The 26,555-nt window shown below is 43.5% G+C and overlaps 1 protein-coding gene across 3 annotated transcripts in view; it reads right to left on the bottom strand.

Moving 5' to 3' along the window:
* LOC308584683 (hexokinase-1) overlaps positions 1-26,555 on the bottom strand; it is a 47,337-nt gene that overhangs the window by 3,380 nt on the left and 17,402 nt on the right. For 2 of the 3 annotated variants that reach the window (XM_081189583.1, XM_081189582.1), the window contains exons 2-17: positions 21,448-21,610; positions 18,626-18,774; positions 14,141-14,260; positions 13,104-13,199; positions 12,253-12,352; positions 11,956-12,139; positions 11,230-11,385; positions 10,441-10,674; positions 8,434-8,738; positions 4,873-5,021; positions 4,659-4,778; positions 3,774-3,869; positions 3,217-3,316; positions 2,884-3,067; positions 2,236-2,391; positions 765-998 (exon numbers count right to left, since the gene is read on the bottom strand). In XM_081189583.1, coding sequence (XP_081045709.1) covers positions 765-998; positions 2,236-2,391; positions 2,884-3,067; positions 3,217-3,316; positions 3,774-3,869; positions 4,659-4,778; positions 4,873-5,021; positions 8,434-8,738; positions 10,441-10,674; positions 11,230-11,385; positions 11,956-12,139; positions 12,253-12,352; positions 13,104-13,199; positions 14,141-14,260; positions 18,626-18,774; positions 21,448-21,610 — 2,546 coding nt within the window. Of the gene's footprint in view, positions 1-764; positions 999-2,235; positions 2,392-2,883; positions 3,068-3,216; positions 3,317-3,773; positions 3,870-4,658; positions 4,779-4,872; positions 5,022-8,433; positions 8,739-10,440; positions 10,675-11,229; positions 11,386-11,955; positions 12,140-12,252; positions 12,353-13,103; positions 13,200-14,140; positions 14,261-18,625; positions 18,775-21,447; positions 21,611-21,842; positions 21,922-26,555 lie in introns of those variants that run through there. The other variant, XM_081189584.1, reaches the window with a different exon arrangement.

Here is a 26,555-nt window from a genome sequence, read left to right on the forward strand (position 1 = left end):
GTTGGTTAGAACGTGGTGCTGATAACGCCAATGTTGCAGGTTCGATCCCCGTGCATCTTCCTGCATTGCAGGGGGTTGGACTAGATGATCCTCAGGGTCCCTTCCAACTCTACGATTCTATGAAATTGCAGGAAAGGAGAGCGCTTCTGTGCTCACATCCTGCCTGCAGGCTTCCCACAGGCAGCTGGTTGGACACTGAGAACAGGATGCTGGACCAAATAGGCCACTGGCCTGATCCAGAAGGCTCTTCTTATGCTCCTCCATGTTAAACCGGAAGCCTTCCTTATGTCAGTGAATGGAGCCAGACACTCAACATGCAGACTTTACAGAAGAAACTGGCAGGAGATTGCAGAAGGAAGCAAGGAGCAGCTGTGATCTAAAGGGAATTCCTTCTCACTGTTTTCACACACCCATCCGCAGTCATTTCCATAAGGCATGCACCTGAAATATGCATCTGAGTCCATTCATTTTTATGGAAATGAGAATTAGAAACCCCTTATCCTTAACTTATGCCTATGGAGTCTGCAGTGAAACATAAGCTCAAGCCCAAAAGAGTGGTGGAGTACACAGTGACTACTCATTAAGCAAGCACACAGTAAGCCACAAAACATGCAGGCTAGGAGAAAAGGCTCCCTTGGCTATTTCATCAGAGCATCCCCAATCTCTCACAAGTCAAGCACTGCTTTTCACAAAGCTTTAAGACACTTGGTATCTTTGTTTCCCGGAGCACAGACAGCAAAAGCACATAATTTCCCAGTACTTACTGTGGGTGAAGCTTATACAGCGTACCATCGACGCCCACCGTTACATCCAGGTGGTCCAAGCCTCTGTTCTCCCTTATTTTGTCTACGACGGCAGCCATCCCGGCTCCACACAGCTGAGCCGCCCTCCTTGATACTGCGCCGCACACCGTCTTGACGATGATACTGTCATCACAGGTGCTGTTCAGACCAAGCTGCTGGAGGATTGTACGGACCTGAAGCAGCGCTAACCTGTCACTGTTGAGAAGACCCAAGGGGAGAAGGGGGAAGAGAGAGAAAACAGAGGCTTGAACTCGTTTCCAAAATTCTCTGCTTCGGTGGACACTAGGGATAAGGGCACCAGATGCTGTTGGACTCCAACTCCCATCAGCCCAGCAAAGATGGCCAATGGAATGTGGCCAACAACACCTGGCGGGCCACAGGTGTATGCAGTCAAAGACTCCCGTTGGCCTAGGTACCACATGCATCACTGAGTGTACAATTGAAGGCCTATTCTGGCATTCAGGCTATAAATGGAGGCGCAGGTACCCAACATCCCCCTCCCCGCTGGAATGCCAGCTCAACCTCAAACCAGTCAACATTAAGTGCAAAGGTCCTCCCCACAGAAAAACCCTCTTTGATGCTGAATGCAGGAAAGTCTCAAATGGAGCCAGGGAAACTTCTGTGTGCACTCCTGCCCTTTCCCTATTTAAGACCACCTATGTCATCTCCAGACACCTATATACAACACTGGTACTGAAATCTACATGGCTAAAAACGCCTCCCATCACACTCTGAGCAGCCCCTTTTCAGTGCATTCAAACTATCCTCACTTTCTCAGGGTCTGTAATAGGTTTTGGTCCCAGAGAACAAGGGAGCATTGCCCTGCTGCACTTCCAGCTGTTCTGGAAGCCATTCTTTGCCCAGTTGATCTGTCTCTGCTCTTCGTAGTGGTCTGCCGCTCTAGAGCCATTTCTGTCTCCATCTATACTGATGCAAAAAAAAAACACTACAGCGGCAGCTGGTGTCAGACTGCGGTATTACAGCACCGTTGCAGTATTACAGCAACGTTAGGAGGCAGACCCTAACATTTGCTGCTCAAGTGGCAAGTGTATTGTAATATAAGGTTGTTCGAAATGTTTGAAGTTAACTGGGGAATATGATGCAGCACCAAGGAGAACCATCCACACATCCAGGAGGGCGTGCAGGAAGTCAGATTTGGAAAAATGTTAAATTTGTTCAGATTTGGGAAAATGTTGGTTTGTTTTAATTTAATTTAATTTGTTTTAATTAGTGAGCAATTTGGGGAAAACAAATGAAAATAAATAAAAAAAAGATTTGCCCAAGTTTGCCACTCAAAAAATGCAGATTGTGTAAAAACTCACAGTAGATTGTAGAGCATTATTGTAATACTGATATCATTAGCTAAGATTTCCGAGAAAAAGTAAGTGTTAGTAATAGCTTGACAATGACATATACATCTAAGCTCACTTACCTCTCTATCTGTGAAAGGAACTTTGTTTCAAAAATGCCCCTCGTTTTCAGTGTCTCTGAAATTTGACCTCTGAAGAGGAATCCTCTTTTCGTGAAGTCAATCAAAATGTTCCGGACGATTTCCCCCAAGTACATTCCACTGATCATCTTCTCATACCTGCAAATCATAGACAGATGAGGGTTTCAGAAAGAAGGGGTGGGTGTGTGTTAAGGTCAACTGAGAAAAGTTTTGCTGGTGATTAATCCTTAATCAGTAAAAGCCTAATTACGTTATTCCACCCCATTCATTTCAATGCAAAGGGAACACAATGCATATTTGGGGGGGGCGGAGATACAAATACATTTTGTTTGCAGGCTGAAAGCAACAGCAGGCACTAATACGCAGCTATGTTTGCTGAATTGATTTCTGTTCTGGACACAGCAGAAACACGCAATTTCCTCTCTTGTTTATGTTGGGAGTTTTCAGACACCCGCCAGCCTTGCTGCCTCTGTGCACCCAGGCTCCCAGAAGAAAGCATGCCCAAGGCTGCGCGTTTGTCTTGAAGTCCAATCAGGTGATCACAGTCGTGCATGTGACGAAAACCATCTCTGCTGAGTCACCGCAGCACAAGCCTTCACCCATTTCCAACAACATTTCACCCGGAAATACCTTTGCTTGCCGCTGTTTAATGAGTAGTCATCAACAGCTTTGTCATAGATTGTCCTGATGTCATCTAGGCATCCGTTGTCTCCAAACGCGCCCCATTCCATGTTCACACACATTCTTCCTTGCTCTCCTTCTACCATCTCTATGTTTCTCGTTTCCTCCATGTAACATGCATTGCTGCCAGTTCCTGGAACAGTGAAAGAATCAGATTCAATACCAGAATAGACCAAAAAAAGGACACGCAAAATCATCCGGTAGTTATAGGACCTACTGCAATGGGTCTTAGTATAATGAGGCACCCAATGAACCAAACTAAATAACAAGTCCCATTCTTACCCACAATGAGTCCAATTTCACAATTGGGATCTTCATAGGCACAAGTCATCATAGTCCCGACTGTATCATTCACCACGGCCACAACATCCAAGTCAAATTCCTTGGAAGAAGTAACAAAATTATATACTACAATTGCTTCTCTTGAAACACGGCTGAGTAGTATTCACCAATGGTTACAAGTTCAGGGAAACAAGCCCATGCCTGTCATTTGCAAATATTGTAATAATCAGGAAAACACAGGTCTGTTTTAAATAATAGCAATTTAATTTTAATTCCGGTGTCCAGAGGGCTGGATTCAACTAAGTTGTTGCACTGGCAGAAGCCAGAGCAACAAGTTCTGCCAGCAGAACGTGAAAACCACCCTTTCCTTTCCCAATACCACACCCTCCACAGATCTGCTCAGGAAGCTTAGGAAAACCCCCAGAACAGGGGATCTTAAGCAATCCAGAGGAAGAGTAAGAACACACAACAGTGACTCATAAAACAAACAATACATGATTTTTAAGAAAATCAACACCATCTGCTAATTTTAAGAAATCACAGGGGGGAGGGCTTACTTCTCTTCTTTTTATTCCTTCCCGTAGCAAATTAACAACATCCTCCCCTTCGCAGTCAGTAGCCTTAAAGCCCTTGGTCCAGTTCAGAAGGATGCCCTAAGAAAAGGAACAAGAAACTCAGTTCATTGCAGTATCAGAACAAACCAGAAATAATCACCACCTGGGCATCCAGGTGCAGTAGCAGACCCAACCAGCTAATGAACCCACGATGGCATCAAGAGCTCCTCACATGAATACATATGCAGCTGTTGTTCCTGGAGATCCAAACTGTGGGGTGGTATTTACCACTAGTCAACATTATCCGAGTAACACCTTCTGAAAGATGATGCACGGTGTGATGTCATTGTGTTCAGTTTCCAGCCGAGCACAAATGACAGCCAATGAAGTAGAGCAGGGGGAATATCCAAACTACAAGTGAGATGACATCATGCATCTCCTTTCATTAGCTGTTACCATGGGAACATGGGTTAACAACAAAGACTGATGGCAACCAGCCATGCCCCTGCAATATCTTGTTTCGGCATCACTTTTACACTGCAGTTAAGTCTAGAATCTGCAGGTACGGTGGGGCTTAACTCAGTGATAACAGCCCATGCCTTGCAGGCAAGAACTCCCAGGTTCAATCCTCAACATCTCCATTAAGGCCTTGGAAAGACTGGAGAGGTGGCTCCCATTCTGTGTAGATTATCCTGAGCCAGATGGACCAATGATCTTAACTCAGTATAAGGAATACTGACTGTGTCAATATTCTTTGCATGTGCAAAGCTCACACTCACGCTTGTCTGCCTGCATACCTCTTCTCAACCGCTAAACTGCAGCTGAAAATCCACTCTTAAAAAACACATATGGAAAAGTTTCATTACAGAAATAAGAACAATAACTTACAGCATCTAAGCTTGTCTGTTTGCAAGGGAAAGAAAACGTAAAGCCCAGGGGGAGTCGTGCACCTTTTATTCCCATGTAGTCCAGGAAATCCGAGATGCAGGAAACAATGTGATCAAACAGCTGGAAAAAGCAAAATAAAGTAGTGTATATCACAAGCACTGTGCAGTCTCTGAAAGATAGCAACAACATAACATCCTCTGCACTACATGCTCACCTCTTCTCCAGTACCTTGCATGACCTCTATAGGAATGGCATAGATTTTATTGTGCATCTCCACCATTCGCCTTTTACCGCTTCGGATCTTCACAAGCAAAACTCGGAAGTTTGTTCCTCCAAGATCCAGGGCCAGGAAGTCTCCGTTCTCTGCAATGAAATAATTTTGACCAAGTAGGAAGTAAGGAACAACGCATCTAAATTTTGCGAACTTTTAGTCCCCAGCACTTTTATGTTACAGGAGGAAAAGGCTCTCTCATCTACTGTGAACTCATTGTGTTTCCAGTGCTGGGTTTTTAATCAAGAGTTTACACAACTTTATCCAAAATGCATATGCATCCTGTACAAATGTGTGCGTATATACATATCCATGTGGTACATTGTTCCTCACCCCAGCTTCACATCAATAGGAGTCCCTAAGCGAGAGCTTTCCCAACTTTTTATGTTGGTGACACACTTTTTATACAGTGGTACCTCAGGTTAAGTACTTAATTCGTTCCGGAGGTCCATTCTTAACCTGAAACTGTTCTTAGCACCACTTTAGCTAATGGGGCCTCCTGCTGCTGCCGCGCCGCCGGAGCACAATTTCTGTTCTCATCCTGAAGCAAAGTTCTTAACCTGAAGCACTGTTTTTGGGTTATCGGAGTCTGTAACTTGAAGCGTATGTAACCTGAAGTGTATGTAACCCAATGTACCACTGTACTTAACCCGAGGTACCACTGTACATGCATCATTTTGCAACACAGTAATTCAAGGTTTGCATCATTTTGCAACACAGTAATTCAGTTTTACTAGCAAACAGGAAGTTAAACCTTTCCAGCCCCGGGAGGAGCGCGGGCGGAGCGTTCGTGTGACACGCCAACACACTAACGTGCGCCTTTGCATAGTGTAAACACATCCCTGCCTCGGCAGTACCCTCTGGTGTGTACACAAACAGAAACCCATCTGACACTAATGAAGCCATGCCGAAGGCAATGTGAAACTTGTGGGTGGGGCTTCACAGCACTCTGAGGCGGCAACGAGAACGTATCCTTACACTGAGCTCAAGTTATTCATGCATTTAAACAAAAACGCTTAACCTGGCTACTTTTATTTTGGTGAAAAAGCGGCCTAATGCAATTTAATGCCCAATGCTGGTTTACTGCTGAAAACCGCCCCATATTCTACTTACCCCCAAAGGGGCACTTTCAGAATCAAGCAACTAAAAACAGGACGGGACCCTAATCTGGACACACAAACATGAATGTTTTTACTACAAAATAGAAGCAGCCAGGTGAGAACATACTTCTTCAAAATACATGACTTATAGCATATGTGGTTAACTAAAGGAGGACTGAAGGAGGAGTATTCCCCCTTTTTGGCTCATTTTTAAATGGCTTGCTGCTCAGGATTCTGAGAACCGTCTTACTGAGGGGAGAAGTCCTGTTTAATTAGTTCATCTTGCCTGATACAAGATCACATCAAGGTTGCAATGACTGTGCAAAAATCCTCTTGAGTCGCTACATGGTCTTTCAGCATATACACCCCCTGGTGCTGGGCAAAGATGCTCCTAGGCCCTGATTGGTTAATGGAAAAAGCTACCCTTCTGCCTTTCTGATAAAAACTGGTCTTTGGCCTGGGTCTAATGTTGTTTGTGAATCACAACAACAACATATGCCTGGGTTCAGCTTGTTGGTGGGGTCTGAGACAAGCTAGCTTTGTTATTTTTTATTTGTACTTGAATTCCCAATGGTATCTTTACATTCTAAGCCTTTTATTAACCACCTTCCATGGTATTGGGTTCTCATGTTTATTTTTACAAACATTTGTGCATTTAACCTTGGGTGGCTTCTTAGAGTAAGTTCGTCTCGGCATCTTGTACCTGGGCTGAGTGATTTGTAGGTTGGAGGCTCAAAAGACAGTAAATAAACTGTTTGGCTCTTGTCTGTGTGAATCCCAAGGACACCCACCCAGAAAAAAATTGAATTTCCCTTGGCTAAGGATGGGGGGGGGCGGACCAACAGGGGTGGTGGCAGTACTAGTGGGCAGGCTTGGATTTTTCACTAGTCTCTCTCTCACACTGACAACTTGGAATAACAAAACATTACATGCTGGCAGTGTGGGAAAGGAAAGCCCTATACATAGGAAACTTATTTACATGGTGACAGTGTTGGGGGAAACCCTTGGTTGAACAAGTAGGATTTCTGTACAGGGTGGAGGGTGGGGACACACTGCAATGCAATTATTCTCTTCAAAAAAGCAATAGAAGTTGGCTCGCTGGGAATGGATGAATTACTATACATACATGGAACATTAGCCAGCAGATGGCGATGTTTCTCCATCTTCATTTAAAAGGTGTGCTCTTTCAAAGAAAGGCAAGCTTTTGTTTTACAGAACCATCAGGAAGAGAGACAAGGAAATGCAAGAACCAACTTGCATCAAAAGTTGCAAAATCAAAACCCCACTGATTTTGCACATCACATCAAAAACCCACTGGAAGGCTAAAGGACCACTCAGTTAATGAGTAAGTGACAAAGCAAGGACTCCTGTCCGTTGCCAATGGCATTTTTTATGTGGTGAAATGAGGCTGAACTGATTGCATCTCGATTCTGGAATACTGAACCTGACCAGAACCTGTATGTGATGTGATGGGTTTCAAACTGTAATTCTCCGCATCCTAAGAAATCTTCCGAAAGCACATCTACAATCTGAGCAAAGACGGGTCTTGAACATTCACTGGACTTACTTGACATACCAAAAATCAAATCAGGCAGGTGTCCGCAAACTAAGGAAAAATTGGTCCTTAGGAATTGTGAATCTTAGCTCATCATGGAGCAGGGATATCTTTTTATTGCCATCCTCGTAGAAGAAAGGCATGGGAAATTTTAGTTGGACCACAATTGTGATTTTCTGTTTCTGATGAATCAAGATAACTAGAGCATATGAATACCTCATCAGCTGAAAAGTGGCATATTAAGGCTAAAATCCTAAATACACTTACTGGGGAGTAAGCCCAATTGAGCACAGTAGGCGTTACTTCCAAGTAAACATGCATAAGACTGCAATGTAAACATACTAAATAAATCTGCAGGACTGATATTAAGGATCAATATGGCATGGTACATATTTATTAAATCTAATGCGTTCAAAATCTGTTCAACTTTTAGATACAGGCCAAGATCTAAACAGGCATCTACACCCTCTGCACCCCGTTGCCTCCTCAGAAAATGCTTCCACCAGGTTCTCAAAACTGCTCTTCAACATTGACTGGTTCTACAAAGCAGTTTGGCGCTTTCCAAAGTGGGGAGGGGGACATCAGTCTAAGGACATAATCTATTTTATTTCCATTTCTCCAGTGAAAAGTGAGAGCAACCTGAAACTGCCTTTTGTGTTCAGTTTGCTGAACTGATGCTGGGAAAGCAGCACCTCAGTATTTTAAAAACAAGCAAACCAGAAATGCATGGAAAGAATGCACCCCCTTTATCTGGGGGCTCCCAGCCTTAGATTATTAGCTGCCTCACTCTGTAATGAGGAAACTAGGCTGCCTCTTCCAAAGGTCCCTTCCCAAGGACTAAAGATCTACCTGTCCCATCAGGTGTGCTGCGGACAAAGGTGGGCAGCATTTTGACTTTGGCGTGATCGTGCGATTTCTTCTTGAGGCCTGCTTCTATTTCCATCCGCATCCTCTTCTTCACCTGCAGCAGCTGCTCATGAGTAAGTTTGAACTCAGCCAGGGTCTCGTCTATCAGGCGGTGCTGCTCTGATAGCCGGTATGCTACCGCTGTGACCATCGCAGCGCCCTTGCCACTGCCACTCTCAGACAGCAAAAAGCGCACTTCTGAGTCGGGCACTAAGCGGCGCACGGTTTTCTGCAGCCGTCGGGAATACCTGCAAAGGGGAGAAGGACAGTAGGTTCAGTAATAGGAATTTTCCATTAAAGGTGTGTGTGGAGGGGAATCACTGGGTCAGCCCAAGGAGCTGTCTAGACAGTGGATAAATAGGAAACATGTGGCCCTCCTAATTTTGTTGGACTACAACTCCCATCAGACCCAGCCAGTGGACAGGATGATGGGAGCTGTAGACCAGCAACATCAGGAAGGCTACAGGTTCCCCATCTTGATCTAGTGTAACAGCAGTTTGCTTTATAGATACAAGGTAGAGCACCTAATGATGGAAAAAACAGCACATATAACCGCAATCCAGACATTAACTGAGAGTCGATGCCATTTGAGAGATGTAAGGAATTTTCCCATGTCACAGTCCCGCACCTGGCCAGAAATATCCATACAGGAGAATGCTGTGGGAAGACTGAAGAACATGGTTCTTTCTAAAACGGGCAATGCCACCACCAGGAGAGTGACAAAGCCAGCGTGGGAAAGAGCCACATCGTCCAGCTCTTGCACGTGGTTCCTCTCTGCAGACGTCACAGGAGCAGAGTGAGAAATAATTGCAGGAAGTAGCTCCCACGCTGCTCCAGTACTGCAGGCCTAATGGACGGGGCACTGGGAATGGTGTGCCTGCCTTGCACACAGATACTGATCCACACCTACTCTGCTTATTTGCATGCACACACTGCCAACACCAGAGGTGGGTAGGAGAAATGGCCATTGGGGGCTACTGGCAAGTCTCTGGGCGATTTCGTAGAATCATGGAATTGTAGAGTTGGAAGGGTCCACAAGGGTCATCTAGTCCAACCCCCCTTGAGATTAAGAGCCTCATACCCTACCAACTGAGCTAGGCAATGAAAAATTGCTTAAATCAGCCTGCTGAAGAAAAGCTAGCTATGAGCGACTTTTGTGAAAAAGAGATGGTGAGCTCAGCTCAGTTCTGCTACTGAAAACAAACTCCTAGGCTCCGAATGTGCTTTGAAACATATAGAGAGCCTGTATGTGGAAGATACCTTAAGAGTAATATCCAGGCAACACCAAAACAAACAAACAAACAAACAAACAAACAAACAAAAACCGAGCCTCCACAGCTGCTTTTCCAATGGTGTGGCATCACTTGTTTATTTTATTAAATTTCTATACCACCCTTCATCCAAGGATCACAGGGTGGTTTGGAGTGTGTAACTGCAAAGTACCCCCTCGCATCTGTATGGTACAAGTTAACATGGGGGGGGGGGAGGAATAAACTACAGGCTATTGCATGTTATGGGCACATCACTGCCATGTGCATAAAACTAGTTGCAAAGATTGTCTGCTGCAAGCAGCTACCTGGTATTAGCCCTGAGGGATAGCTCGGCTGGTAGAGCCTGAGACTATCAATCTCAGGGCCATGGGTTCAAGCCCATGTTAGGTGAAAGATTCCTGCATTGCAGGGGGTTGGACTACATGATCCCTGTGGTCCCTTCCAACTTCTATTATTCCACGTGCATTGCAAGCACTGCCTCCTGCCTAACTTACTGAGCTGCCTTTGGACTGTGATATTTACAGCCCACTTTCACCTCCTTTGAGAGCTCTGTTTACTTAGCCCAAGTCCAGAGCACACAGCCAAATGTCAGCTGGATGTGCTACATCTCTGACCTTTTGCAAGAGACAGTCCCTAACAGGTGCCAAGATGTAATTATGGAAACCTGGCAGGCTCTTACTGCGGATGCATCTTGTAAAGGGAGCCATCAACCCCCACGGTGGTGCGCAGGCGGCCCACTCCCTTGTTGTCCCGCAGCTGGTTAAGGATGGCACCCAGAGTGGCAGCCACCAGGTTGGCAGAGCGGAAGGAGACAATTGTGCACACGTGGTGGACGGCGACGCAGTCTTCGTGGGAGGGCTCAACCCCAAGACGGGTAAGTATCTCCTTGGCCTTTTGCAAACCCTCCTTGCTCCTAAAAACAGAAACCACAAAAAAGTTACGATAAGATAACACAATCTTGACGGATGGGCAGGTTGCTCACCGAGGGAGAGTGTTGTGAGAGTCTGAGAATGGGTGCAGCAGAGTCCCATGGAAATCTTGCGAGGAAAGGAAGGGGAAGGGAGGCTGAGATTAGAATCGGCGATATTAAGAGCCTACAGAGCACAAAGAGGTTTTCAGTTCCACTGTGCTGGATTTGGGTGGTGGGTTCTCGTACTGTGCACCATTTGTAATCAGCAGGACCACTTAAGGGTAAAATTCTGGAAGCCATTGTTTTAAAATAGTCCACATGGTGCAAAGCCAGAAAATGTCAGGTCAAAAGGCTGCAGCTTCAGAAGACATACATACACTGATGTGATGTCATTTGAAAGCTGGAAAGTGCTGCCTACTAAAATAATGACAAAACTCTATTGTTAAAAGCCTGTCCAGGAATTACTCTTAGAATCCAACTGCATATATTCCACTCCCCTATTCATTACACAAGTATTCTTGGTTGGAAGCATAGGAGGAAAGCTTCAAAGCTACTTACTTCTCCATGGCAGAAACGTGCTTTGTTTCTAGCTTCCCTTTGGTTAAAAGTTCGGGAGTGATTCTTCCCTCGAAAAGAAGACCTTCTTTGGCCATTTTGACAAGGATCAGCCTGACGAGCTCGCCCATGTACATGCCACTGACCATCTTCTCAAACCTGGAAAGATATTACGGCAAAAACACAAATCAGACATACTCACGAGTGGTTTACAGGCATGTGGCCCGCTCCTGCATATAGTTACCCAAGATCAATTCCCAGTAGGTGCCAATGGGAGGCATCCTTAGGGTTCAAATCCTTCTTTAGCCATCATGCTTACAGTGTGGAAATCCTGAGCAAATCACTCTCCCTCTCAGCTGAACTCAGCCAAGATCACCCACCTTAACACACACTTGCCAACAGAATAAAATTAGGAAAGAATGATGGGTGGCAAAAATGAAGGGAACTTCCACTCACTCAAGGGGGGGATCCCCAATTTCTGACAAATTTTCCCCCAGCTGCAAGAACCCCTCTGCCATGCAAGTTTCCCAGGTCATTCTAGAAAGTCCTGAAACCATGCACAGGTCTTCTTGGGGAGTGGTGAGCAAAAGGGAAAGAGGCAAGAATGGAAGGAGGCTCTGCTCATGGGTCTTTGGATCCAAGCCTTAAGGTGTAACTCCCCACCACAAACCTTTGGGACAGGCATGGAAGTCTAAAACAAGAACAGTAGAAGAAAGGAAGCTCAATTACAATTGCTTCCCAGGGTTAACGGAACCCCGATCGATCTCCCTGTCAAATTCAGTCCGGATGTCTTCTAACAAGCCATCGTCTCCAAACGCTCCCCATTCGGTATTGATGCACATCCGCCCTTCGTCGCCTTCCACCAGATCAATGTGTCTCATTTCTTCCATGTAGCAGGCGTTAGTGCCGGTACCTTAAAAGAAGGCAATGGGATTAGTCAACAGGCTTTTTATATATACATATAAAAAGAGCAAACCAAAAATGTCAACATGCATTACGCTTGGCAAAGGAATCAAATGTCAATACCAATGATCAAGCCAACTTCGCAACGCTGGTCATCAAATCCGCAGGTCATCATGGTCCCTACGGTGTCATTGACAACTGCCATGATGTCTGCATCGTAGTCCTTCAAAATGAAAGGGAATATTTCTAATATGCAATTTTACCAACACTTTTTGATAGGCATATTCTACTTGCTAATGTGCCACAGAATCTCAGTAAATATTATTTACTGGGAACTTTGTTTAGGTCTGCTTGCTGTTCGTGGTTTCATATTTTGTCCCCTTTTTACTACTGACCCAGGGACTTTACCCTTGAGTCTCAAGATCCTTTTCTTCTCAAAAACTACATCAGCCAAAAAAAAAAGACTCATTGACATCTGGACCACCGAAAGACCCATCCTATCCATGTCAAATGCAGCTACATACACAGAACTTTCCACTACTTTGAAACTATCTTAGGTTGCTCTTCTAGGTCCATTGACTTGGCTGCAAGTCCCATTCAATGGGGGACTCAGCTGGACAAACTTCCAAGTTAACATGCATAAAACTTCACTGTGATATTAAGAGAGGATTGTTTGAATCTAAGGCTGTTGAGTCTATGGAAGTCTGTTTGGTATATAATATTATCTAGAACAAGAAATGCTATATAGCCCCCTCCCCAAGAAATTGGTTTCTTAGTCCGAACATCTTCTTGGCTCAATACCTTTACTAGGAGTTAAAAGCAATGTGAAATTAGCGACCATCTAATCATTCTACAATGACACTGAAAAAGATTGACACAATTCCTGACATCGGCAAGTAACAAAAGATGTTCCATTATCAGCCAAGTTCATGTATCAATGCTAGCTATACATGTATTTAAAAAGATAATCTTACCCCACGCTTCTTGATGGCTTTGTTTAGCAACTTCACTACATCTGCTCCCTCAACACCACTTGCTTTGAAACGTTTTGTCCAGGTTATTAGAACACCCTAATAAAATGAAAAATAAAATAAAATAATGGCCTAAAGATATTAGGCCCAGTGTTTCTTTGAGTCAAGACTCACTTTTTCAGTTTTTTTAAAAAATGAATTGAAGATCAGTTTTCATATGTGGTGACACTGCTGAATTTCCTACGCATCAATTTGCTCACGTTCTCATGGAGGACATAATACAGGTGAACAAATCTACCCACATACTCCATTACCTACCCTTGCTACAATTATACATCTCCATTTTGGAGGTACCACAATCAGGGAATCATGCTTAGCAGTATGCATATACAGTTCACATGCTAAATTCCTCCATACGATGGATTTATATAGGGTCTTCTTCATAACATTAAACAGGTCCTCACTTCCAAAATCCAAAAACACTGCATGCTTCCTGGCTATGTGCTGGGAGCAATGAAGTTCTAATTCAAGTGTCTTCCAACGGTTTCCACACACAATATTGCAACGAGAACAATATTCCAAGCAAGATCACTCAAACCAAGTCATATCAGCCAAAGGGCACTTTAGTACCATCTAGCTGGGGAAGATTCACAGCACATGTTCTTTCTGCCTGCCAGAAGTCCCTGGTTCAATCTCTGCCACCTCCAGATGGGGCTGGGGAAGTTGAAACCGTGGAGCACTGCTTCCAGTCAGCATAGACAGAGTACTGAGCTAAATGGTCTAGCAGTCTGCTTTGGGGTAAGGCAGGTTCCTATGTTTCTTCTGTACAGTAATAAAGTTGTGCAGTGTTATTTGTGTATTTATGGATCGCTTCCAATGAAGCATCCCAAAGCCATTCCACAATACCATAAAAACATATATATAAAACAAGTGCATGTATAAAAGCAATTTAAAACCGTTACATATATAAAAACAGATTCAGACAATTACATATCTAAAAGCAATTTCAGATGCAACACAGATGCTGCCTGCATTCTTACCTCATCTAACTTGGTTTGCCTACATGGAAAAGAAAATGTGAACCCAACAGGCAACTTCTTGTTCTTGATTTCCTGTTTCTCCATGAAATCGCCTAAACATTCAGCAACATGGTCAAAAAGCTGAGGAGAAAGGAAGGACAATAAGACAACATTTTAAAAGCCTGATAAAAATAATAATTGCAGCTTCATCACCATAGTCACTGCTGGAAAAATTATTAGGAGATCCCATACCAATAAATACTATTTTGGCGGCAGTCCTATAAAACTGGAACATTTGAAAAGTAAGGCTTTGGGGTGGAATTCAACGTAGTGTTAAGCAGATCACTCAGTCAGTGCAAGCGTTTTTGCTTGCCTGAAGGAATGATCTGCTCTCTCCTCCCACTTGGGGAGGTTCTGGGGGTTTTCTGAACCTCCTCAGGCCAATTTCAGGGTGTGCAGGGGGAGTTCTGCTGCACCGGCAGAACACCTTGTGTGAGCATACTCTGGCAGGACTACACTGTTGAATCTGGTCCTTGGGTATGCATTTCATACATGGGGGCAGAATCCTCCATTGAAGCCATAATGCTCAGCAGACTTCTCTGCGAACAACTCTCATTGGTTGTCACTGCAACCGTAAACACACTTCCTTAGAAGCAGGTCAGAGTGAAATCCATGGTACGGAAAATGTTGTCATGCTAGGAAGGCATACATCTTCCTGATTTCCTAGTCATTGCTAGGTTATTGTCAGGGACGGGGCAGATGAAGAGGAGTGGTGGAGACCACCTCTCCAGGAGCATCCCAGAGGAGGAAAGGGCAGATAGCATAGATCTACAGGACTGGTTTGACACAGGGCACACCCCAGAGGAAGAAGAGGGAAGAAGTTGAGAAATAATGGGAGATGAAGAGCTAAGTAGTACTGAGCAGACAGGGCCCGAGCAACAGCTGGCTGATATGCTGTCACTGGAGAGTCTCCCAGAACCCGTCCTGTGCCCTAAAACCAGGCATTCACTAAGAATAGCAGAGCAAAGGGCTCAAAGGCGCAGGACCCTTAACAGCCACCGTAGAAGAGGGGAGGAGTCTGATGAATAGGGAAGTACAGAGGAGGGGGAGGCGTGGAGCTTCACTCAGAGCAATGTTAGATACTGAAAGGTGCTTGGCTGACTTGCCTTGGCATCTGGAATCATAATAAAAAGGACTATAAAGCCTGTGTTTTCCTCTGTCTTTCTGCTTTCCTGGGCAATCAGCCAGAAGCTGTCGACAGCACCCTGACAGTTATGGCTTATGCCATAATAATAATAAAAACCCCAATAGCCTGTTCCATAAAGCTCTCTTTCCCCAATTCTTTGTCATTTTAACTATGTGAAACACCCTGATAGCTATGATGTGCATGTTCTGCCTCCACTGTCAGAGTCAGTATTCTTCTCAATGGCAGTTACTGGGGGAAACAAGCGGGAAGAGCACTGTTGGGTTCAAGTCTCTTGCGGGTTGCCCATAGGCTTCTGGTTGGCCACTGTGAAGACAGGATGTTGGACCAGATAGGCCACTGACCTGATCCAGAAGTGCTCTTTTGGTGGCCTTAGTGTTAACTTCAGTTGTGGTTATAACACAATCTGGTTTGAATTAACCATGGTTTGCTACACATTATACTAACCATGGTCAACTCTGAAAAGGGAAGGCAGGGAGGAACTCATGCAGGGAGAGGGAAGGACGAAACATGAGCCTGCAGCACATTTCTGATCTCCTAACCATAGTTACGAAATTGGAAATGTTACCTCTGCACTGGGTAATAAAGTTTAGACTGGCACTCTCGATGGACATTATCCAATGCATTTCATGTCACAGTTTAGCAACTGGGTTTAGAGTAGGAATGCCCATTTGGCAGGTTAAAAACCTCTACGAGCAAGTATATTATTATTTACAAGGCTAAACAACACTCATACACCACAAATAGAAATAATGATCTAAATCAAATATTCCTGATTTAAATCTGGGGTGATTTTGTAATGCTAGAAGAATCTTCCTCCTTGATTCCCCCCCCCCCAGGAGCCCAACACCCAACTGCCCCTTTTTAAACAGCTGCTTTAAACAAGAGCTGCAGGTGTCACAGACCTACTGAGTTGTATTCAATGGTGTCATTCAGCTAACTGTAAAGAAAAATCACCCTCCCCATTCCACTGATGGACATTTTACCATCAGCTGGGTGGCAAATCTGAATATAGCCCATTGCTTTCTGGAACGAAATGTTTGCAACATTGGAAAGTAACTTTCAGTTTTGGGCTAGTCAGGATTTGCCTCTTCCACTCAGTCCTCCTTCCCCAGCTGAACTATCCCAAGCAAGCATTTTCAATTGGCAGCTCCTAAATGCATTGATGAATCATAACCAGAATGCCGATTCCAAGCAGAGCGAAAATGTCTTCTCTCATTCTTTAAAAGCATATGCCTGGAACTGGTTTCATATTTAATTTATGTAGAGCTTTTTATTTTTATTTTTTTAACGTAGCACTATGCAGGCAAACGATGCAGCACTCTTGAGCTCCAATTACAGTTTCGGTGCTGCAGCTCTTTCCATGCCATGGAACAGGTGTGACAAGTGCTGCAATGGGGAAGCTGGAAATGGTGGCACAGCACAAATACGGCCAGATACAGAACAACAGAATTGGCTCCTCTGATGCTTGAGCCTTTACTTCAAGTAAAATCCCAAAATCTTCCATGCCTTTTTAAAAAAAACATAAAGCCATTTCCTTTTACATTATACCCTCCCCATTTATCTTCCTTGCAAAGTCACAGAAAATGCCCTCTCATTTATCTCCAAAATCTTTTGGGGGGCAAGCCTAAAGCTCGGTGAGCCTTAAAGCTGTTGTTGGCATCCATTTGACTTTTACGGCCTGGCAACAACATGCATGTTCCAAAACTGAACAGGCCAATGCATCCCTTCCTGCACTGCAGGGGGTGGACCAGATGACCCTCGGGATCCCTTCTAGGAAGAGGCGTGGGGCTCAAATCACCAAGCTGCCAGTAAATAGTGACAAGAGCACTGCAGCTTTAGGGCCCAATCTCTACCCTTTACTTTACTTGTGGTGGTGGAAACAGCAGCTTGTGCCATTTTTTTAAGCCAGAGGAAGTTCCTAAGCTCTTCAGACGCTGCTGGACTACAACTCCCAGCGTCCCTAGCCATTTGCTATACTGGCTGGGGCTCATGGGAGTTGGAGTCCAATAACAAGTTGCTGAACATGTCATCAGAAATCCAAAGACCCGACAAAATTATGTAAGGTTTGCCAGCATCCCAGACACCTTAGCATTTTGATACTGGTTCATTTAAAAAAATCGATTCTAGTGCCTAAGAAACTGGAATGTCATGGAGCTGGGATATTGGAAGGATCCTGAAAAACATACAAATACATTTTAAATAAATATGAAAGAGTATTTGCACTGTCATCGTTATTGAACCACAGGCAGAATAAGGTGTCGGCCGCAGGAACGCAACAGACTTTCCCCAATACATAAAACAGAAGACATTTGGTTCTTTGACTACTGTATGACTGATGCTGACCTCTCTCATTCAGTAATGACCAACAAGACCATTTGGGACATCTAGGAGAGCCACTTTCACATGCTGAAGTGAATGAGCAGATGTTTTCAAGAGCCAAATAGCAAGAACAGCACAGGTGAGCCTGGAATCTACTGGCTCAAAGTGGGAATTTCTGCAACAGCAAGAAGATGCCCAGAGTGCCTCTGCCTAACCGGCCAAATTACTGACATTCAGGCTTAACGGCCATGCTGCCAGCATTCAGGAAACCAGGCATTAAGGCTCATCCTAGGGGAATCAAGATAAATAAATGCCAATGGATTGGGTAAGGTAGGCTTTTTAAAAAATGGCAGCATTGGTGACAGCAGATTTCAATACCTGTAACTTACACAGGAGCTTTTGCTGGGGAAATAGGAGAAACTCCTCCAGCCTTTCTTGGTCTCACCAACCATCCATGTAGCTTCTACAGCAAGTTTTTTGTGATTGTAGCTGAACTGATGTATTATGAATCTTGGGTCACAAAGTTAGAGGGGTATAATAAGTGTACAAATAAACAAAAAAACAAACAGCAATACATATTTTAGCTCACAACTGGGTCATCATTTTCATGCCTATGGATCAGGATTCTAAACTGCCTTCCAATTCAACAAGTCATCATTGTATAGGAAACATTGGTTTGCAATGAATAAACTGGAAGAAATTATCACAAGAATCTAATTTCCTAATATTAAAAAAACCTAGCATTTTGCATTATTCTCAACAGAGAAGGTGGCCTCAAAATATGCATCCTAACTTTCCACCAAATGATTTTGAAGGTAAGTCTTTTACTTCCTTTAAAAATTAAAATTACAACGTAGTAGTTTTTATTTTATCCTTCAAAACTGTATCAGAAAATCCAAACAATACCATGTGGAAGCTTTTTCAAAAAATGTTTTACAACCCTCATATATTGCAAGAACATTCCTAGGAAGCAGTCTTACCCGTGTTCCACTGCCATGCATAATATCCTCGGGAGTGTTATAAATCTCTGTTTCCATTTGCACCGTCTGCTTTTTCTCATGAGACACTTTCACTCGCAAAATACGAAAGTAAGATCCACCAAGATCCAGGGCAATGAAATCTCCTTTCTCTGTTTTGGATGAAACAGAACATCAACACTTAAGCATCACAATGAATCTTTGCCATCTATTACATAAAATAATGCATTGGGTACTGAAAGTTAAACTATCAGCATTCACCTTTTAACACTGCAAATATATCTGATCAACCCAAGAGATTAGCCTCATCCTATCTAATCAGACAAGCAAAGACCACAATCCTTTATTTGTTTGGAGACTGAGATTACCAATTAAAACAACCCATGGAATGAGATTAAAGAAAAACTCAGTGTGTGTAAACAGAGCACAGGCAAACACTGAAGTTCAGGTACAGTGGTGCCTCGCAAGACGAAAAGAATCCGTTCTGTGATTCTCTTCGTCTAGCGGTTTTTTCGTCTTGCGAAGCAAGCCCATTGACGGATTAGCGGATTAGCGCTATTAGCGGCTTTTTAGCGGCTTATCTGCTGATCGGATCAGCTGATAAGCGGCTTAGAAAAAGGGGGGGAGGGGAAAAAACCAGCAGGAACTCGCAAGACATTGTCGTCTTGCGAAGCAAGCCCATAGGAAATTCGTCTTGCGGAGCACCTCCAAAACGGAAAACTCTTTTGTCTAGTGCAGGGCACCACTGTACATGGATGCAGATGCAAATACACACACTCACACACTCCCTCTACTCTATTTTAAAAGGATGTTCAAACCCTCAAAACAGGCTCTGCATCAGCCTACAAGAGACTCGGAGCTGCCCTCAAGAATAGCAAACTGATTTACTTCCTGGCCTAATTTCAATTCTTCATTGATTTCTGAATTTTCATTAAGCTTTAAAATGGCAAAAAGCAGGAAGGGTAATAAGCAAAATACAATGTTGGATCATTTATGACACTGGCTGGCTTACCATTCACTTTCAGTTTGAGACTCGCTAAATACATCATTCTTACTTTATCACCACCAATGCATTATTGGCCACCTGGACACAATCAATTTCGCCCATACAAATAAGCCTTGAACATCATACCCATCCAACAATCTTGCAACACAGCTGTAACTTCCCACTAAAGTAGCCTTGTTTCTGTCTTCAGCACTAACATCACACCCAGATAAAATGTCAAGCATGGATTTTCCCTTTTTGGATGTTCTATTACTCTTTCCAAAGGTTTTCTTCCAACAGTGTTCTCATCTCAGCAAAAATGGCAACAAATTCCTTACTCTCACCTGCCTCTCTTTGGGCCTGTCCACTCATGTGGGTAAGAAATCAATGAAGAATTGAAATTAGGCCAGGAGGTAAATCAGTTTGCTATTCTTAGGGCAACTCTGAGTCTCTTGCAAGCTGATGTTACAGCAGTGTTTTTGCCCAAAGTTATGCAAATCGTATCAGGTATACAAATTGACTCGTCTTGTTTGCCACCAACAAAGGGAAACCCAAATCTGTCAGTTTGGGAAAACACATTTCTAAATAGCAGAGCAAACTACACAACCATCCAAGAGGCAATACTTTCAGGGCTGCCAATGAAGAAGCATGAGATCTGGGAGCTGAGCTGCATCCCAGAGTCCGTGCCCCGCCATGGCTCTTTGATTATGCTCCATTGTGCATCATTACCAGCATCCACAATGCTCTGTTTGCAGCAAAGCTCTCCAAATTGTGTATTATAATTTTATTTATTTAGCAAGCAGCCCTGCACTCCATTTTTCATTAAATATATATATAATCTCAGTGACTTAGGGCAACACAATATCCAGGACCAGCATCATTTTGAAGCTAATGTAATGTTTAAACCATTATGTCGATAAAACCAATTAAATATCACTGTGCTGTACAAGAACTGGGCATTAAGCAAAATGTGCAAACAGACTTTTATCACTGTAGTCCATCGCTAGTTTAGACTGAGCCCCATTAGCTTTAAAAAAAAAAAAGGAAAAAGGAAAAACACACACTAGAACAGATGGCCTTTTCCCCCTAAAGTAATTGAACGATGGAATACACTTCAGACAAATGCAGCACTTCAGAAACGTCCACTCTGGGATATGTTGCATATTAACACCCTGTCTGCACACTCACATCCAAGTCAACAAGACACTTAAAAACTGTAACTTGTATAATCAGTTTTACACTATTATTCAAAAATGCTTAATATTTGACTGAATACTTTATACCGCATATGTATGGAATGTTTTGGCAGCTGGGGGCATACCGGGATTCTTTGTTCTACGCTTTTCAGAAACTGAATTTAAGATTAACCACAGTTTAGGGTTTGAATAGCTAACTAAACTGTGTTTAGTCAAAGGCAGAAGCAGAAGCTTCTTACCTCCTCAGGGCAGCACCAAAGAAGGAAGGGCCTGTGTTATATCTGAATGCAGCCACTGTGTCTAGGTATTGAGCATAGACTGCAGCTTGTTGTTTGATTTGGGTTTCAAACACACTGTCTTCTTCTTACGTTTGTACAAGCAACACACCCTGACCCCAAGACAACAGGAGCCAAAGCTACTGGCCATAGGGAAATAGGCTAAGGTTTGTTTCTTTTTCAAAACCACTGTTTCTCTTTGGTACAAACATTGCTGAGAGTTTCTTTTAGTTTTACATACTTGGACCACTTTATGCATACATGTGTAGCTAATGGCTCTCATTGTGCTTGTAATAGTAACAAGAGATTGTTCTGGTTTTGTTTCAGAAAACTGTTTGTTAACGAAGTACAACTGCACATAATCCTTACCTGAGCCATCAGGAATAGACCTTACAAATGTAGGAAGCATCTTTACAGAGGCTGTTGGGTTAAAGTCCCTGGAAAGTCCATTCTGCATCTCTCTCCTGAAGCGTCCCATAATATCCAGCAGAGTTTCATCAGAGAGCCGCATGGCGTACAGATATTTATCGATCTGGAGGGGACATAAGAGAAAAGCACACAACATTCAGACCTTGCACCATTTTGTGTTAACTTACCTACATTCTTAATTTGTGTCATTTGATTTCCAGCTGGCTCCATCCCAAGTGCTTAGGGCAGGTAACAATATTTTAGCTGCAAAGCTCCCAATTACAAAATAATTAACCACCATCTTTCCCTGCCCCCAACCCTATCCCTGGCACCAAAAGCCAATTAAAAGGTCTTACACTGCTTCCAAAAGACCCCTAGGCTTCGGCCTCCGTGGAAGACAATTCTCGAGTCGAGAGGCAGCAACCAAAAAGTATTTGTGGTCCTGGTGGTGCATAAATGGCAAGGTTAAGAGGTGTTTCCAGCTGATCTTAAAGGTTATGATGAAACACATGGACGGAAGCCATTACTGAGATAGAATGACTCCAAGTCTCTTAGGGTTCGGTGAACCAGCACCTTGAATGGAGCCCAGAAAGCAATAGGCACAAATTGTGCACAAAGAAATTATTTTATCATCAATGTTATCGTCATCCTCTTGTCCTTCTCTATTTAAAAGCCCACTTAGCATTTGATTCAGTTATCATTAAAAGGTAAACCTATCTAGTCGACACTTTCCAACACAACAGGTGAACTAAAATATAGCCATCTTCTGAAATTCATGCTTCTCCAAATTTTGAAATCATGTTCTCCAGCCAAGTTATGTGTACAAAAATGCATACATATGGCCAAGGTTTGCATAAAATGCATGCATTTGTGAAAACAACATAGAAAAATGCATTAGATTAGGGAAAATATAACAAAGGAAAAAATGCATAGGGAAAAGACACTGTCTTCGGGGTTCTGCTGACCCTCCAGAGTGGATCTGGGAGAGGCACAGGGGGCATGCAGGGGAGGGAGAAGAAAACCCCATTGTGCTAGCTAGGGTCTTTGTGCTGGCTTCTGCTAAGGCAACAACGGATTGATTTCTGGTGGGTCACAGTTGGGGATATACTCTAGTAACTACCAATAGAGCAGGAGATTGTGGCATTCTGTGTGGCTCAGCTGCTGAAGGCGATGAGAGACAGGGCTCTCCAAGTGGGTATTATTAAATGCTATTTGCTACCAGCAGCAGAGCTGCAAATGGAGAAGTCATGGGTTCTGTTTCAAGTTTTGGAAAAGAATGTTCTCCGACAGGCACAGGCTCTCCCGCCTGAAGCACAGACAGCTTGTTCAGATTGCTTTCTGCTATGCCCAGCCTCTTCACTACAGTGGTACCTCGGGTTACATACTATTCAGGTTACAGACGCTTCAGGTTACAGACTTTGCTAACCCAGAAATAGTACCGCGGGTTAAGAACTTTGCTTCAGGATGAGAACAGAAATTGTGCTCTGGCGGCGCGGCAGCAGCGGGAGGCCCCATTAGCTAAACTGGTGCTTCAGGTTAAGAACAGTTTCAGGTTAAGAACGGACCTCCGGAACGAATTAAGTACTTAACCCGTGGTACCACTGTATTCTGCTCTAGCAAAAGCTATCCATGGCCTCGATCCAAAGGAGCGCAGGTGGTCCTCAAATGGTGTGGCCAACACAGCACCCCCCAAAGCTTCATCCCAACCCACTCTGGGAACTGCCCTATATTTGTGCGGACAGACATGCTCACAACCACAAAACTACCAACGTAGATCCCAAAGTGCCCTATTGCCTAGTCCCCCCGCCCCCCACCTATCGTTCATTCAATGGAGGAGGGAAGGGACTCCAAGAATAGCTCTGGAAATTGATCTTTCCTTTTTTTCCTTTTTTGGCAAAGTAATAATAATAATTTTTTAAAAATGTGCATTCCATTTGTATTGCATTGTACCATTCCATTGTAACTATCCAACCTCCCAAAATTTCAACACCTCTTGTGATGGTTTGACCCCTTTCTGTTAACAGGACAAATTCTACAAATATCTTCCATATCTCCTCAAAATCATTTCTCCTGCATATTCTCCGTCTTACCTTAATAGCGCTTTGGAAATGGATCTAAATGCATAGGCAGGCCTATATGAGAGAAGCCGGTCCCTGATATATTTGAATCCTAAGTTATTTAGGGCTTTAAAAGATTAATGGCAGCCCCTTGAATTATGCTCGGAAGTAGACAAGGAGCAATGAAACCATTTAAAAAATGAGGATATGCATTCCATTTGCTTCCATTCGAGAAGCAAAGAGGAGAAACATTCCCAATTTTAAAACCTGAAGAGTTGCTAGATGGACCAATGGTTTGATCTAGGATGTGGCAGCTTCCTATGGTCCTCAGAAAGGGAAACATTTTTTACATTTTAAATTTTGCAGCATCTTTAGAAAGTGCAGAAACTGTTATGGCTGTTTAATCTGCTTTGCAAGCAACTTCTAGTCTCCCCATGTCATTAATTCAACTCCATGTCATTAATTCAACTTCTAGTCTCTCCATGTCAATAAACATTTTTGGATATGGAAAACCACTCTGCCTAAAGCATAACTTTCCACAACTGTCCCTTTTGATGTGATATGAGGTACAGCTTAATCTTCCGATATGATAAAACACAGCACAATCCTAATAAACCAAGGCTCATGGCCTCCTACTGCTTTCTGCAGTACACATGGCCATCAGTCCCAGACTCTGTAGCTGTATATCAGGGGTCACCAACACAGTGCCCATGAGTGTCTGTGCACCCACAAGGCCTTTCCTGGCACCCACAGGGTCACCTCCACTTGTTGGAATTAAGACTTGAAAGAAGCATTCTATTGTGGTGTATATGTACTACCAACAAGAGTTTCTCTGATATGCAAATGTGCCCATTGGCGACCCCTGCAAAGTTCATGTCCCCAATCCTCAACATTTGCCATCATGAAACAGTCCAACAAACTCGAAAGGATGTGGTTTGTTATTGCCTTGCATGCAACACACACATTATGATCTTACTGAATATTACATTCAGCAAGACTTGTAAAGCAAACAAATAGAAGTTGCCGGGGGGAGGGCAATATTCTACGAAAAGTGCAGCCATATTTTATTACTAAAGGCCTGACATGGTCACAATGACATCCTTCCAACTTGATAAAAGATAATCTTGCTTTCCTCCTTCTAACCACCTACTCCTAGTGCTATAAAACTTTATAGAAGAAAATTGGAAAGCTACTCAAGCACAGATTAGAACAGTTTTCAGGCAAATTACTGTTCATTACAAGAAACCACTCCGTACATTAGCACTCTAAGGACTTTTACAATGCACTGATTGCAGTGTCCTAATATCACATAAAAGCAGGTAACCTCCCAAGGATAATATATAGCAGCCGGAATCCAAATGTGCACCTCAATCATATCCACAGGTTTAGCCAAGGCTTGTGCCACAATACTGAAATCAAATCAAATCAAATCAGGCATGTCCTGCAAAAGACATACAAGGTCTATTTGCAACCTGACATAGAGAGAGAAATATTCTTGCTACTGTTTCAGACTCACCCAGGCATTAGGAGATTGGGATCTGGGCTTTTAGTTGTTGCCCTAGCTCTCTCCAGCACAAACACACACAAAAACTGCACAGGCTTTTCATCTTTGCTTTAGTTTCTAGTCATTAAGGCCCAACCACACTCACACATGGATGTAAGGCAAATGCAAAGGACCCCTGGACAATTAAATCCAGTCAAAGGCAACTATGGGGTGCGACGCTCATCTCGCTTCAGGTCAAGGGAGCTGGTGTTTGTCCACAGACAGCTTTCCGGGTCATGTGGAAAGCATGATTAAACCGCTACTGGCACACAGAGGACCGTGACGAGTGCCAGAGTGCATGGAAATGCCATTTACCTTCCCACTACAGCGGTACCTATTTGTCTACTTGCACTGGTGTACTTTCGAACTGCTAAGTTGGCAGGAGCGACACATGGATGTACACAAGCTACAGCAAAACTTGGGCTCATGTGCTCCTTCCACACCCTGGATGACTAGGAAAACAACTCCAGAAGGTTTTATGTCCACTTTCACTAACTGAACCAGAAGTCATAATTTAGCACTAACTCTACTTAGTTGAAACAAGCCAGCATCATAACCCATAGTTTGGAGTTCGCTTATTTTGAGGCTGACCATCGCTAGCATGAACCACAACCCCCAGTTCAGACTGACTGAGAAGTCGCAGTTAACTAAACGTTTTGAGGATAAAATTACAGAAGCTAACTCTCTATTTTCCTTCCTTATTTTGACAAAACAACATCCCTGGGCTTGCCCCTAGACTCAGATACCACAGGCCAGATAAAGCAATACTTTGGCAGCTTCTATGCGTGAGGATTGCTGACAGCTTGAAGGGTATAATGTTACCAACTGTGTCTCTGTCATGTGATGCTAAGCAGCCTGAATGCAAGGGCAAATCTAACACTAGGCAAGTTGCATCTGGGTGGATACAGCAGAGCAAGCATAAGCAGCCAACAACTTTTGGCACCATAAATTCATATGGAATCAAGCTTTTTCAGTTCCCAAAAAGGGACAAGTCCCCCAATTTGAAAAGGTTCACCCACAAGGCAGAAATTGCACAAAAGCACTAGGGGAAAGGAGACGTAGTGTTGGAATTCTGCGCTTGCAATCTCAAGCATATGTCTCCTAGAGTAAGTCCACTGAACACCTTGAAATTTACTTCTGAGTAAACACACATATAGCTGCTCTACACAGCAACCACCCTGAATGGACTAGGCTGCCTAAGTATGAACTGAGAAGTTCTCCAGTTTTAAGAACTCAAATTCACCAAGCAGTACCAGGCAAGCTACCATCTTCCTACTTTGGCCCCCACCTGCAATAAAGACAACAACACTGGCCTACCTCACGGGGCTGTTGTTAAAATCTATGAGATAATGCAAAGCACTCAGAAGTGCTGTGTATTCTTGAAGTTCCAAATGAACAGTCTGCTGCTCTGTATCGAGGTGTTTTTAAACCAAAGCTCAGACTCAGCTTCCTCGCTCAAGTCCTCTAGA

The sequence above is a fragment of the Podarcis bocagei genome (genome assembly GCF_964188305.1).
Source record: "Podarcis bocagei genome assembly, chromosome: 4".
Lineage (NCBI taxonomy): Eukaryota > Metazoa > Chordata > Lepidosauria > Squamata > Lacertidae > Podarcis > Podarcis bocagei.